This window comes from Trichechus manatus, unplaced genomic scaffold (assembly GCF_000243295.1).
Source record: "Trichechus manatus latirostris isolate Lorelei unplaced genomic scaffold, TriManLat1.0 scaffold00014, whole genome shotgun sequence".
Taxonomy (NCBI): domain Eukaryota; kingdom Metazoa; phylum Chordata; class Mammalia; order Sirenia; family Trichechidae; genus Trichechus; species Trichechus manatus.
The window spans coordinates 19,510,620-19,525,065 of record NW_004443950.1 but is presented as its reverse complement, the minus strand read 5'-3'; the positions used below and the strand labels follow the sequence as shown (position 1 = coordinate 19,525,065).

Here is a 14,446-nt window from a genome sequence, read left to right as displayed (position 1 = left end):
GGGTGAGTGGGCCGCGCCCCAGCTGGACCCCCGCCCCGGCCCCGCGCCCCTTCCTGGGCCAGGGCTTCCCCGGAGCGGGCAATGCGATGGCTCCCGCGCGGAGGCCACGGACAGGGCGGGGACCCCCCTTCCTGGGCGCCCCCCAGCACCGCCGGCCTGCTAGAGTCTGACGCCCGGGAGGGCGACCCTGGGAGCCTCGCGCTGCAGGCCCAGCTCTGGCAGCGGAGCCCCGGCCCCGCCCGGATCGGAATAGCGCCTCGGCGCCGGGGAAGAGCAGCGCGCTGGGCGGCCAGTTTGTGCAGGCGGCCGGGTCGGCGGCGGCGGCTTTCAGGGGGCCTGCTGCGTTTAGCTTGGCGACGGTCCGGGCCTCCCGAGCGGCGGACAAAGGCGAGGCCGGCGGGTCTGAGGTCGCCTGCTCCTTAGCCAAACTGTTTCCTGTTGAGCTGGGGGCGGGGGCGGGGGCGGGGGTGCTGGCCTGGAGAAGGGACTCTGGATGCAGAGCAGGAGGAGGGTGGCAGGGAGCAGGGGCCCGGAAGAATGACCCCTGTTGTCCCTTTGTGTCTTCTCAGACCCAGCCAGGCAGGCCCGGCCAGCGGAGCGTGGTGCGGTTGTGGAGGGCTGAGGCACCTGTCCGGGCCTGGCACCTGGCTGCAAGGGCTCCTGCCTGCCCTGCCAGGGGTTTTTCTGTCCACCTCTCCAGGGTCCTGTGTGTGCCCACTGGGGGCTGGGAGGGGTTAAATCCTCCACCCACATGGCTGATTTATTTACCACTGGAAGGAAGGAGGCCATTATCAGAGCTGAGAGCTATTACTGGACGTGGCTAACCCCGCCGTGACACTGATGGGGACTCTGCAACCCCAGCAGGGTTCCTGAAGCTACCGAAATGACAAACAAGCCTGCCTGTTTTAAGCTGCCCCCCCCCCCCCAAGAAACAGGGCGCTCTGAGTTGGGGAAGGGTCCCTGCCCTGTCCTAGCAGGGCGAATGGGTCTAAATTAGGGCTAGGAGACTCCAAGCATCCACCCCCCAGTCTGGTAATGGCTGTTTGCTCTGGACTCTGAGCTACTGGGTGCTGGGCTTCCCTGTGGGCAGGGCAGGGGGACAGGCCCTCAGCTTTCCCAAGGCTCTCTCTGCCCAGGAGATGTGGCATGGGTTCTGCCCAGCAGAGCCCAGGTGTCCTGAGAGGAAGCAGCTGCAGGTGGGGGCTGACCGCTCCCAAGATGCTCCATGCTTCCATTGGCATCCTTGATGGTGGGGGGCATCTTGAATCCTGGGAAGCTGAGTTTACCCTCCCCTGCCTGCCGGTATCCTCATCCTGAGAAATAGCCTTGGTCCCAGAAACCCCGCAGGAGAGCAGTAGCTGAAAGCAAAGGACAGCCCCTGTGGAGGCGGGTCTTGAGGCGAGTTCTTTGCCCCGGGGTCAGCACGGCACAGTGAGGGGGCCCTGAACTGGGACTCAGCACTGTCACCCTGTTAGCTGGGTGTCATAGCCTCTCTCGGGGGCTTTACATTCCTTCCCTTAAAATGAGGATAACAAGAACTGCTTCCCCTCCCTCCCCGGCTGCTGGGTGGACTAGAAGGCTGGCAGAGCCTCTTAGGAAGAAACCCCCGTGGTAGAAAGCGCCTTCCTGACAGGCAGGCCCTGGGGTTCAGGCTGGTCCCCCTGACCTGGGCTGAGCCAGGGCCCTCTCTGATGTTGGGCCCAGGTTTTCCCAAGTCTGACAGGAGACAGTCACACCTCCCTCTCCGCACACTGAATCAGAATTCCCGGGCCTGGGAGCGGCAGGAGTGCTCCAGTACACCCGGACTTGCACACTGCTCTCTGCTGTGGGTGCGCCAGGGTGCGTCCCAAGACCCTCTGGGGCGCTGGCTGCCCGTGCCAGCAGGACCAGGAGGAGTGGGAGTCTCCGTTGTAGCCCTGTTGGGCCTTGCCCTGTGAGGTGAGGGGAGAACAGCCTTGAGTCCAGGCTGTGTTGTCCCATGCCTCACAGGGGCTGCTGGCTGGCCCAGGGTGGGTGCCTGGGGCCCGAGAGCCACCTCCGCTGACCCCTCTTTGTGTCTCCCACAGTGAACTTCTTTCTCACTGGGAGGCTTAGCAGTGCAGTTCCTGCCATGGGTGAGTAAGATGCTTTTCTCCTTCTGCCCCTCCTCCTTGCCCTCTGTTCAGTGGCCCCTGAGGGCTGACAGGGCCTTCAGGATCCTGGCTCCACCCCTGAGGTCATCTAACCTTTTCCAAACTCAGTTTTGTCACTAAAACCAGTCCTTGGTGTATCTTTTCTGCGTTACAAAGGAGCCGTTTGATCTTGGGCAAACTGTAACTTTTCTCTGCACCTCGGCTTCCTCTTCTGTAAAATGGGTGAAATAACAGGACCTGCCTCAAAGCCTGGTTGTTAGGTTGTCTGAGTTATCTAGTGCTGCTATAACAGAAACACCACAAGTGGGTGACTTTAACAAACAGAAATTTATTTTCTCACAGTTGAGGAGGCTAGAAATCTGAATTCAGGGTGCTGGCTCTGGGGAAAGGCTCTCTGTCTGTTGGCTCTGGAAGAAGGTCCTTGTCTCTTCAGCTTGTTTTTGGTTCTCTGGAGAGCGCCATGTGGTTTGACATCAGTCTCCCCCCATCTCTGCTGTGCTAGCTTGTTTAATCTCTTTAGTGTCTCAAAGGAGCCCTGGTGGTGCAATGGTTGAGAGCTATGACTGCCAACCAAAAAGGTCCGCAGTTCGAATCCACCAGTCACTCCTTAGAAACCCTATGGGGCAGTTCTACTCTGTCCTGTAGTCAAAGACAATGGGTTTGGTTTTTTTAATATCTCAAAAGAGATTGACTCAAGAGACATCCTACACTAATCCTGCCTCATTAACATAACAAAGACAACCCATTCCCAAATAACCACAGGCACAGAGGTTAGGATTTAAAACAGGTTTTGGCCGGGCACAATTCAACCCCTAACATAGGTTAAATGAGCAAATGAGGGAAGATGCTCAGCATGGGGTCTGGCATGGGGTGGCTTAATACCACTGGCAAACCGTAAAGGGTCCCACACAAGTGACAGATTGTGCCTCCCAAAGGTAGGCGGTTCCTGAGGTGCCATGAGTTGCCTGCCCCTCAAGCCTGTCACTGTGGGTCTGTCCATCACCTGATGGTCTTGGGTTCTGCCTGGAGCCAGGCACAGTAAGGGCTGATGGGAGCAGGCGGGGCAGCCGAGTCCATCAGGGACGTAAGCTCTCTGCTAAGGGGGCTGCCAGGGGCCGACAGATGGGCCCTTGGTGCCACCAGGAGCAATCTAGCAGGGACCTCAGGGAGCCAGGAGAGAATGTGGGCCCCCAGTCTGGAGGGCCTCTCTGACTTGTTTGCTGTGCTTCTGCTGGGGCAGGAGGTCCTCGGGATTTCTAGTTCTCCAGGCCCGGCTTGGTGCAGGAACCCATTGAGGCTAGCTCAGGTGTTAGGGCCCAGAGCTCTCAGGGAGGGGCCTCCGCTGGCCACGGTCACTGGGAGCGCTCTCACCGGCCCATCACTCATACTTGGGCTCCCGATCCTGTCTGCATGACAGCTTTATTGTCTGCTCAGGGCCTTGCCTTGCCCACTGCTGACCCAGCCCTGTGGGGCATCCTGACCCCACAGCCCACTGCCCAGCCTGCCCATCCCCATTTCCAGGAGAAGAGGGGCCTGGCCTGGGTCAGGTGTCTGTGCCCATGGTAGAGAGGTAGGGGGAGGCTGCGTGGGTGTCACATCTTACATACATGAGCCCGAGGCCAGCTCTCCAGCAGGTGCGCAGAATGCCCCCCCAAACACGTCTGCCACGTGCCTGTGCCCCAGGTTTAGAAGAGGGCTCTGCAGGGACAAGGGCTCCTCATAGAACCAGGGAAAGAAGGACACAGATCTAAGTCTGCGCGTTTGATTGTTGTTAGCCGCTGAGATCTCAAGCCCCAGCAGGGTCCATGTCACCCAACTCCAGGGGCCGTGCTCACATCACGGTGTCTGTGTCTGGCACCCCTGGGGTTCTGAGCCACACGCACATGCTACAGGGCCCGGGGTGGGGTCTGAGGCCCCAGCATTCCCGGGGTCCACCTCTGATCCTGCCAGTGTTGTGAGAGAAGCCAAGAGCAGCTCCTGGAGGCCTGCGGTGCCCCCTCCCAGGGTTCCATGACTGCGATTTTAGGGGTTCCGCTGTGATTCCTACTGTGCGGAGGCCTGGATCAGGAACTAGTCCTTGGCCGCTTCCCACCCCTTTCTGGGCTCGGACACTCCTGAGGGCCCAGGTGGCACTGCCCCAGGTATGCCAGGCACTGACCGGTCCAGGGGGCCCACTCCTGTGACCAGACTCTGGGCTCTGCCACACGGCCATGGTGGCCCCAGGGAGGTGGGCCTGGGCGGGGTCTGCAGGCTCCCGGAGTGCCTGAGGTGGGGCTTCCAGGTCCGTATTGCCAGGTTACATCGCTGTTGAGAGTACTGATCACCCTGGAAAGTAGATCTGCAAACTGTGCTTCATCAGGCCTTGCTCCTGTCCTCTACAGGAGTACTTGACAACTCTTTGGACCAGGCCATAAGGACACTGGCCTAAAAGTACCCAGTCATCCCTCGCCCACTTGGCAGAGCCTTGGCCCCAGCTCTACCTCCAGCTAAAGCTCGGACAGACCTCTCAGAACGCCCGCTATCCTGCATCGGTATCCCCAGCTCGACCTTCCCCAGCACACACACCCCTACACTCCTCACTGCCCACCACCATTGCAGCAGCCTGCCACGCCCGTCCCCTCCCATGGCCCAGGCCTGGCCGGCTCCCCTGCCCCACTCGTATACCCTGCCCACCCCCTCCCACGGTGTCTGCCTAGAAACACTCACCTGCCTCACATTCCCCAACCACCCTCAATGCCCATTAGCTCCATTTTACTGATGGGCAAGCTGAGGCCCAGCGTGGAACAGTGCGTCTGGCAGCACGGGTCCCAAGCCTGGAGTCATGAGGCCCTTTCGATTGTCTGTGATTGGGTCCTGGGTGGTGTGCTGGGGAGAGGGTGAGGCCTGCCATCACAGAGAGGGCTGGGGGCTGGTTGTCTTGAGTCAGTGACACCTCTATGCCCATGACCAAGCAATGTCCAGTCAAGAGCCCCTGACCGGAGCTGCCAGCTCCCACACAGGCCAGGCTGAGGCTGCAGAAACCACAGTCTCTGCAGTTCTCCCTTGGAGGAGAACAAGCAGTTAGCCAAATGACATCGCTGCCCCTGAGGTGGGAGTTCCTGGGGCAGCTCTGGGGGGCCCTCAGCAGTGAGGCTGTTTAGGGGGAGCTGTTTAGACATCTGCTCCTGGCTAGGCTGGTGGTCGGGAGAGACAGGTCTCCTGACCTATGAGAGAAAAGCCAGATGTGGGTTTAGGAGGGAGAAGTACTGTGGCAGAGGTGAGGCAGAGGAGGGAAGAGGTGGCACGTGACACCTGGTGGAAAACGTGTGCCCAGTTCTCCCGGGGCTCGTGTGGGTGAGAAGCCTGGCCTCCGTGAAGCCCTAACAAGAGGACAAGTCGACGTCCATTTCTTGTCGGCTGTGGTAGGTATTCGCTGGGCCCTGCTCTGCCCCATGGTGGCGCAAGTGGTTTGCGCTCAGCCGCTAACCTAAAGGTTGGTGGTTTGAACCCACACAGTGGTGCCTCGGAAGAAAGGTTAGAGTCAATCTATGTCTGTAAAGATTACAGCCCAGAAAACCCTGTGGAGCAGTTCTACTCTGTAACACATGGGGTTGCCGTGAGTCGGAATTGACTCGACAGCAACGGATCTTTTGGGTTTGCTCTGTCCCGGGCCCTGTCCTCGGGGCTGAGGGTCCAGCTGAAGGAGGGGTGGTTCCCACCCTCGCTGAGCTCACCCAGCACACCTTGGGTCCCCTGACTCAGAGTACCCGTGTCTCGGTTTACCACGTGCTTAGGAGACTCGACATGGGCAGGGGGAGGGAGAAGCACCCCCAGCTACGCTGGACCCTTCCTTCCTGTGAACCTCCTGCCCAGCACCCTCTGGGAAGAAGCCTTCTGGGTTAATAACCTCACGCCTCCCAGGGCACAGCCCCCACCCTGGGTCAGCACCCAGGTCTCTGAGGTCCCATGGCTGGGAAGCTGAGCGTCCGAGGGAACTGGGTTTTGCTGGGGCACTTTGCTTAGGCCCCTTCCTGCAGCATGTTTGCGTGTGCTGTGACTCCGCTCCGTTTTTATCGTCCTTACCCTCCTGGGTCATGATGAGTGCGTGGCTCCTGCTGTATGAACGAGAAACGTGGGGCTCGGGGAGGCTGGCCGCCCCAGGGCCCGTGTGGCCAGGTGGGGTGGGCCTGGTTTGTATCTCGCTGACTGGACTGTTGATGCTCTGGGTGGTGACCTGATGATGGTCATAGCGGTCAGTCTGGCTTGAGGGTTGAGGGCGGGTGTTTCTGTTGCAGTTATTTGAAGCGCTTAGGAGCTGTTGGTGGGGTTAGTCACAGTTTTGGAATCCACGGTCACGGCAGGTCCCCATCGTCAGGGGCTTCGGCCCACGGCTCATGCCTCTAACTGCTAAGCAGGCGCTTGAATTGCCCAGTTCAGTCTCTGACCACACCTACCACGTGGCAGGCACCCCGCAGGATCCTGGGGACAGTGTCAAGCCAGACCCTGCACAGCCCCTGCACTGCGTGAGACTTAGTTACAGGAATAAAGTGGGAATGGCTGCTGTGGTGGGGGCTGGGAAGGAGAAGGGGGTGGGCAGCGTGGGGAGGGCCTCCCAGAGGAAGGGACCCCTGAGCTGGGAGAGTGAACAGCATAGGAGGTGGGACGAGCACCCCCACCAGGAACAGCAGGCGCAAAGTCCCTGAGTGGGAGGAAGCGCAGGAGGCATGAGGGGTGAGGGGGCTGAGGGGGAGCTGACAGGAGAGGTGGGTGGGCAGGGGGCTGGGCCACTGCCGGGCTTTCCATCCTCACCCTGAGAGCTTGGGAGGCACCAGAGGGCTTCCGTTCTCCTTTCTGGAGCTGTGCTGTGTGGAGGCCCCGCGGGTCTTGTTGCGAGCCAGAGAGAACGCTACTTCGGGGCAGCAGTGGCACATGCCAGGCAGTGGGAGAGTGTGAAGGTGGTGTCACTGGGCTCGGGCAAAGGGTCATGGCTCACCTCCCTGAGCCCCATTTTCTCCATTTGTAGCATGGGCCTGCCTCTGCTGCAGCCGGCTGTGAGAACCAGATGAACCAGTGTGGCAAAGGGCTGAAGGGGCTGTGAGGGGTGGGCGCGGCCAAGTGCGGGGGGTCCTGCTGCCTATGCTGGGGAGGCCAGGCCACACCAGGCCAGGGCAGGCCCCCCTCGCTGCCCAAGGGTTTGGAGCCTTCAGGCTGGCGGGCTGAGCCGGGAACCAGAGGGTGTGTATCATGAAGTGGGTAAGGTGAGGCTGGTGTGATGCACGACACTCATCCCTGGTGGGCATATAGGTGACACTCCATAAGTGCTGTTGGCACAGAGGCAGAAGTGAACGGCCGAGCCCACCAGTGGACAAGGGTGAAGCCTGGCTCCGCCATTTGCTGGCTGTGTGGGCCTCGGCGGTCACTTCTCTCTGCTGAGCCTCAGTTTCCTCCTTTAGCTTCCCGTTTATAGTCAAGACAAAATCCAAATTCCACACAAGGGGTGATCAGACCCAGCCAGCCTCGTCACCCACCTCTAGACATTGCCACCTCCTTTTATTCCACCCAAGGGGATCAGCATAAAATCTGCCTGTTCCCTACCTCCCCCAGCCCGTGGGTTCCATGCCTGACACAATCAGCATGCCTCTCACAGTGCTTGGCACATAATGGGCGCTTATAATACGTGTTGGGTGAGCAGAACCTCTCCCCTCCTGGGGCTAAGGTCTGTAGTTGGCAAGAACCCCGGCGAGGGCAGGCAGGGGATGGTAGCGGATTTCCCTTGTAGGGCTGACAAGCCTCCGGGTGCAGAGTTCTCCCCTGAGCTGAGGCCCTGGGGGCCAGGAGGCTGCACCTCTGAGGGGCCGATGACCGGGGGAGTGTTGGTGCACTTGCCCCCAGCCCTGCCAGGAGTGGGGAGGGGAGGACCCGGGCTCTGGTGCACCTGGTGGGGTTGGGGAGCTACGGCTGCCTTCAGTCCTGGGGGGTCTCCCTTGGCCCACCCCCACACCCCATTTCTGTGAACTCTGGAGTTCTTGCCCTAGGTCATGGGCATCCTCGGCTGGCCTTGAGCCGACCCTCGGGGAGGCCTGTGCTGAAGCCATGGCCGCCTCAAGTGCCCCTTCCCCCGGCTGACTGTCAGAATGTGGGGCCGGCATTGCTCAGCCTGATCTCCTGACAGCTGCCTGCAGCGGGAAGCTGGAGCAGCACACGGAGCGGCGTGGTGTCATCTACAGCCCAGCCTGGCCCCTCAATTACCCGCCGGGCACCAACTGCAGCTGGTACATCCAGGGCGACCGTGGGGACATGATCACCATCAGGTAAGGGGCCCTGGGGGTGTCTGAGGGGATCTACGTGGGCCCACGTTTGTGAGTGCGTGTGTGTGACTGTGCGTGAGCACGTCTGAGCAGGTGCAGAGAGCATGTGTGTGAGCAGATTATGAGTGTACATGTGAGCACGTGTGTCTGTACGAGAGGACGCATGTAAGCAAGAGGATGAGCAGGCGTGTATGTGCATGTGATTTCTGTGTGACTGCATGTCAGCAGACGTGAGCAGATGTGTGTGACAGCACAGTGAACATGTGTGAGCTGTAAGCATGTGTGTGTGCACATGTGAGTACCTGTGAGCATGTGGGTGTGCCCAGCCCCTGGGTCTGGCTGCCCCTGGCTGGTTGCCCTGTCCTGAGCCTCCCTCATGGGGTGTGGGGTCTGTCAGTCACCTCCACTCTTCTGGGAGGTGGGGTCCTGGGGACTGGTGGGCATGGTCTAGCTGCCTCTGAGGTGGCAGGGATATCCTCTTCATCCTGCAGGGATGACTGGAGGCCAGGCTGGCAACAAGCCCAGAACAGGGCTCCTGAAGGGGACCCAGGGCAGTCTTGGCAGGGAGGGGGCTGGGCAGAAGCCTGGGTGCTCACGCTGCAGGGAGTCCTTGGGACATGCAGAGGGAAATGGAGTGAGGTGACCAGATAACCCCGGCCTGGGTAGGGGTTAGGACATCTGACTGGAGAGTTACTACGGGCTCTGTCTGTCTGAGCTCTCCCAAATGCCAAAACCCGAGTATCTCGGTTACTACATAGCTCCAAAGCACAGAGATGTGATAGCATGAGCAGAGTCTGTCTGGGTCTCTGTGCCTTAGTTTTCCCATCTCTAGAAGGGGGCGAGCGAGGCAGCTGGGTGGAGCCTTTGAAGAGAGAGTGCCTGAGAGCGGCTTTTGGTGGCTCTGTGGCCTGCTCACCCCACAGCCTGGGCAGCTGCTGGCCGTTGGGGGTCCAGGGCCAGTGTTCCTCCCCTGGTGACAAGGTGTCACCCACCTGCAGCCTAGGCCAGCTCTGTGGGCATGGCCCTGTCCTCAGTGCACGTGTGAATGCACACGTGTGAGTGTACATGTGTGACCACATGTGTGAGTGTATGTGCAAGCAGGTGGAGAGAACACGTGTGTGAGCAAATGTGAGCATGTCTGTGGTGGCTGGGAGAAGCTGGGCCCTGGGACCTCCCTCCCTGAGGGGAGTGTTGGGGGAGGGGATTGCCCATGAAGGGGCCCCTGACACCACCCTCCACTTTGGCTTTGGGGTGCTGTGTGTGCTGGTGGAGGGTGGAAAGGATGAGGTGGGGCCTTCGCTGAGCTGCAGTGGAGCAGACGTGACACAGTTGTCATGGTTCTTCATGGAGCAGCCCTTGGACCCTTGGGTGGTAGCAGGGGCGTCCCACCGAGTGGCTGAGAGGGGAGCCAGGCAAGTTTGGAAGACCAGAGTCACGGGTGGAGGGGGGCATGGGGCAGGCTGTCCCTGCCTGAGCGCCAGGCCTGGCCACCCTCTACCCTCCTTGGCCCTGTGGGCCCCGACCTGCCCTCACCACCCACGTCTGCTGTCCTCTCTGCCCCGGCAGCTTCCGCAGCTTTGATGTGGAGGAGTCCCACCAGTGCTCCCTGGACTGGCTCATGCTGGGCCCAGCAGCCCCGCCCCGCCAGGAGGCCTTCCGGCTCTGTGGCTCCGCCATCCCGCCTGCCTTCATCTCTGCACGGGACCACGTCTGGATCTTCTTCCACTCCGATGCCTCCAGCTCCGGCCAGGCGCAGGGCTTCCGTCTCTCGTACATCCGAGGTGATCCTGGTGGCAGGGTGGCACGGGGTGGATAAGTCTGGACCACAGAGCACCCGGTGCACACGTGTGGGCTCCCGGGACCAGGGTGGGGCCCTTCACTGGCCCCCAGGTCCCTGCAGGGCCTCCCCCGACCAGCCTTCTCAGCTGGCAGTAGGATTGGTCATGCTTCCACCTCAGCCTGCTCCCAAAGCCTCTTGAGGTCACTGGGCTGTCACTGACCCCACTTCTCAGGCTTGGCTAGAGTGGGGGGCTGACCCCAGGCTCAGGTCAGGGACTGAGCCCACCGTGGCATTCGGGGGGGTATCTGCCCGTCAGGTGGCCATGGAGAGGCGAGGGGCTTCTCCTTGGGTCCCACCTCTTCCGGGGCCGTGCCTGCCTTGTGCAGTTGTAAGCCGCAGAGAGCCACCCGGGAGAGGGACCACCCGCCCGCTCCTGGCCCCGACCCCACACTGGGGGGAGGCCCTGCCGTCCTCTGACCTGCCTCCCCACGCCCTCTGTCCTGCAGGGAAGCTGGGCCAGGCGTCCTGCCAGGCTGACGAGTTCCACTGTGACAATGGCAAGTGCCTGCCAGGCCCCTGGCAGTGTAACAGCGTGGACGAGTGTGGGGACAGCTCTGACGAGAGTAACTGCTCGGCACCTGCCTCTGAGCCACCAGGCAGCCTGTGCCCCGGTGGCACCTTCCCCTGCAGCGGGGCGCGCTCCACGCGCTGCCTCCCCGTGGAGCGGCGCTGTGACGGCGCGCAGGACTGCGGCGACAGCTCCGACGAGGCTGGCTGCCCGGACCTGGCGTGCGGCCGGCGGCTGGGCAGCTTCTATGGCTCCTTCGCCTCTCCAGACCTGTTTGGTGCGGCCCGGGGGCCTTCGGACCTTCACTGCACGTGGCTGGTGGACACGCAGGACCCGCGGCGTGTGCTGCTGCAGCTGGAGCTGCGGCTGGGCTATGATGACTACGTGCAGGTGTACGAAGGCCTGGGCGAGCGTGGGGACCGCCTGCTGCAGACGCTGTCCTATCGCAGCAACCACCGGCCCGTGAGCCTCGAGGCCGCCCAGGGCCGCCTCACCGTGGCCTACCACGCCCGCGCCCGCAGCGCCGGCCATGGCTTCAATGCCACCTACCAGGTGAAGGGCTACTGCCTCCCGTGGGAGCAGCCATGTGGCAGCAGCAGCAGCAGCGAGGGGGACGCAGGGGACGCCGGGGATCAGGGCTGCTTCTCAGAGCCCCAGCGCTGTGATGGCTGGTGGCACTGTGCCAGCGGCCGTGACGAGCAGGGCTGCCCCGCCTGCCCGCCCGACCAGTACCCCTGCGAGGGTGGCAGCGGCCTGTGCTACCCGCCGGCCGACCGCTGCAACAACCAGAAAAGCTGCCCCGATGGGGCCGACGAGAAGAACTGCTTCTCCTGCCAGCCCGGCACCTTCCACTGCGGGACCAACCTGTGCATCTTTGAGACGTGGCGCTGTGACGGTCAGGAGGACTGCCAGGACGGCAGCGACGAGCACGGCTGCCTGGCCGCCGTGCCCCGCAAGGTCATCACCGCCGCCCTCATCGGCAGCCTCGTCTGCGGCCTGCTGCTCGTCATAGCGCTGGGCTGCGCCTTCAAGCTCTACTCGCTGCGCACGCAGGAGTACAGGTGGGCCGGCGGGCGGGCAGGGGGGCCGCGCCGGGGGGCCTCGGTTCCCTCATTTCCCTGGAGAGAGGCCCCAGACTCTGTCCACACAGCTGCGGGCTTGTCAACTGGGGCTCGGGCCGACCACGTGTGGACTTCTGCTCGTGGTGGGGTCTGGGCATCTTGAGACGTGTGTGAAGGGAGAGCCCCTTGCAGGCCCCAACCCGCTGCTGTTGAGTTGATTCCGACTCATCATGACCCTATAGGACAGAGTAGAACTGCCTCATAGCGTTTCCAAGGAGCGGCTGGTGGATTTGAACTGCTGACCTTTTGGTTAGCAGCCATAGCACTTAACCGCTGCGCCACCAGGGCTCCCTTGCAGGCCCCTGGGGGAGGCGGAAGGCTGGGGTCGCAGCAGCCCTGCCACGGTGCTCACTGCTTTCAGGGCCTTTGAGACCCAGATGACGCGCCTGGAGGCTGAGTTTGTGCGGCGGGAGGCACCCCCATCCTACGGTCAGCTCATCGCGCAGGGCCTCATCCCCCCTGTGGAGGACTTTCCCGTCTACAGTGCATCCCAGGTGAGCACTGATGGGGGTGGGACCCCAGGGGCCAGGGCTCCCCTCGGGACCTCAGAGCACCCCCAAGACAGGGCTGAGGGGCCAGGGCGGGCAGTGGGCAGGCCAGGCTGGGTAGGGGATGAAAGAGGGGGAGCACAGTGTAGGCAGGGTGACATGGGGGGCCACGGCCAGGAGGGATGACAGGTTGGTCTTGGGCCCCTTGGGGGCGGTGCTGACCTCTGTCCCTGAGCGGCCTGTGCTGGTCTGGCCATCCCCTCAGCCACCGCCCCCACCCTCCAGGCCTCGGTGCTACAGAACCTTCGCACGGCCATGCGCCGACAGATGCGCCGGCACGCCTCCCGCAGAGGACCCTCCCGCCGCCGCCTCGGCCGCCTCTGGAACAGGCTCTTCCACCGGCCGCGGGTGCCACGAGGCCAGATCCCACTGCTGACCACCACGCGCACCTCCCAGACGGTGCTGGGCAATGGGCTCCTCCAGCCCGCAGCAGGGGCCACCCCCAACCCGCCAGCCTCCCTTACAGACACAGGCAGCCCCGGGGCAGCTGCTGACCGGCTCCCCAGTGCCCCTGGCCACGCGCCTGAGAGGGAACCTTCAGTGCTGCTGCCCCCCTCGGGCCTGCAGGACTCAGAGAGCAGGCCCATGGACAAGGACAGAAAGGCCTGCTGGGACATTCCGGTGGACAGCCCAGCCCCTGTGGACATGCCTCGGGAGCACTGCTCGGCCCAGGACCCCCACCCCCCAGCCCCCACTGCCAGCAGCACCCTTGGCACCCCCCCACCAGAGCCACTGGGTGTCTGCAGGAGCCCCCTGCCACCCTGCTCCCCCATATTGGAGGCCAGTGACGACGAGGCTCTGCTGGTCTGCTGACCTGCCGGACATGCTGGAGACCGCCACAGCCCCGCTTTGTAACCAGGGAATACACAGTCGTTTCTACCCTGCCTCTGCATCCTTCTTTCTTACGGGGAAGCCCACCCAGAAGCCCGTTGAGGTGCTGGGCCCTCAGCCAGCTTTCCTGTCAGCATCCCCCCACTCCCCCGACCTGGGTGGGCCTGGCCAGGCAGAGGCTGTGGGTGCTGGGCTGGGAAAAGGGGTGAGTGATGGAAGGATGGGCCCCTCTGCAGGTCCTGGGGCCCATACAAGCACCCTGGGGTCTCACTTCTGCCTTCCCCCTCCACTCCATGTTGGTGACTGGAGAATCCATTCCAGACAAGCCAGAAGGCCAGGGCTCTGTCTCCTGCAGCTCCTCACTCCTTGCTCCACTCTTGCTGTGGCAGCGCCTGCTGCCCTCGGAGCTGAGCGGCTTCCCTGGTCCTCCCTGCCCCGGGCTGCCGTGAGGACTGGGCACAGCAGCGTGTACTTTGTACCCAGTCCGTCTGCACTAACCCTCCTCCCGTCCTTCCTGGCAGAGGCCCCGAGGACCTGGGCTGGGGAGAGTTCTGTCATCCTCGTGCCAGTGATGTTGACATGGGCCTGACCAGGCTGCCACCCTTTGCCCTCTGGCTGAGGGGTCAGTCTCCTGGGCCTTGGGGCTGGGAATGTGGGCGGGGGCGGAGAAAGCCGTGGGGTCCCTTGCAGGCCCAGAGGCCCCCAGGAGACACTCCTCTCCGCTGTCTCAGGGGACCAAGCTGGAGGCACCAACCAACAGTGCCCAAATCCATCCCCCCCTGTCTCAGGGCCTCGGTTTCCCCATCTGTAAACCAGGAAAGTGTGGTTGAGGCTCCGAAGTTCTGACATTTGGTCTGTGATGATTTATGGGAACCACTGGGCTTTCCTGGGTGCTGAGCCTCAGGCTGGCACTGGGGGCCTGGGTGAGGGGCAGCCCGAGCCCCTTCACAGTCTTCCTTCCCCTTCGAAGGGGTGGCTCTGGACCCCACGGTACCTGAGGCAGTCGCAGTAGCCAGCCTGGGAGATGGGGTGCCGAGGTCAAGGTCAAAGCCCCCAGAATGCCAAGGGCCTCCCCAGAGCCTGCCTGGCACCTTCCCCAGCCAGCAGCATGTACGCCCACCCCCCGAGTTACGCCTCTGCAGCCCGTCGGTGCCCACCAGGGGCTCACCTGGGCACAAG

General features: G+C 62.5%; 1 protein-coding gene across 1 annotated transcript; it reads left to right on the top strand.

Moving 5' to 3' along the window:
• Positions 1–2,071: 2,071 nt before the first annotated feature.
• LRP3 (LDL receptor related protein 3) lies at positions 2,072–13,315 on the top strand. Its single transcript, XM_004371612.2, has 6 exons — positions 2,072–2,114; positions 8,284–8,422; positions 9,986–10,200; positions 10,706–11,828; positions 12,250–12,382; positions 12,662–13,315. The coding sequence occupies exons 1-6, from the start codon at positions 2,111–2,113 to the stop codon at positions 13,247–13,249; spliced, it is 2,202 nt and encodes a 733-aa protein (XP_004371669.1). The 5' UTR covers positions 2,072–2,110; the 3' UTR covers positions 13,250–13,315.
• Positions 13,316–14,446: the final 1,131 nt, after the last annotated feature.

Bases quoted from the DNA above. Each gene is read 5' to 3' on its own strand.
- LRP3 (XM_004371612.2), top strand. The intron at 11,829-12,249 runs GTGGGCCGGCGG...CACTGCTTTCAG, and splicing joins CTGCGCACGCAGGAGTACAG to GGCCTTTGAGACCCAGATGA. The intron at 12,383-12,661 runs GTGAGCACTGAT...CCCACCCTCCAG, and splicing joins CCGTCTACAGTGCATCCCAG to GCCTCGGTGCTACAGAACCT.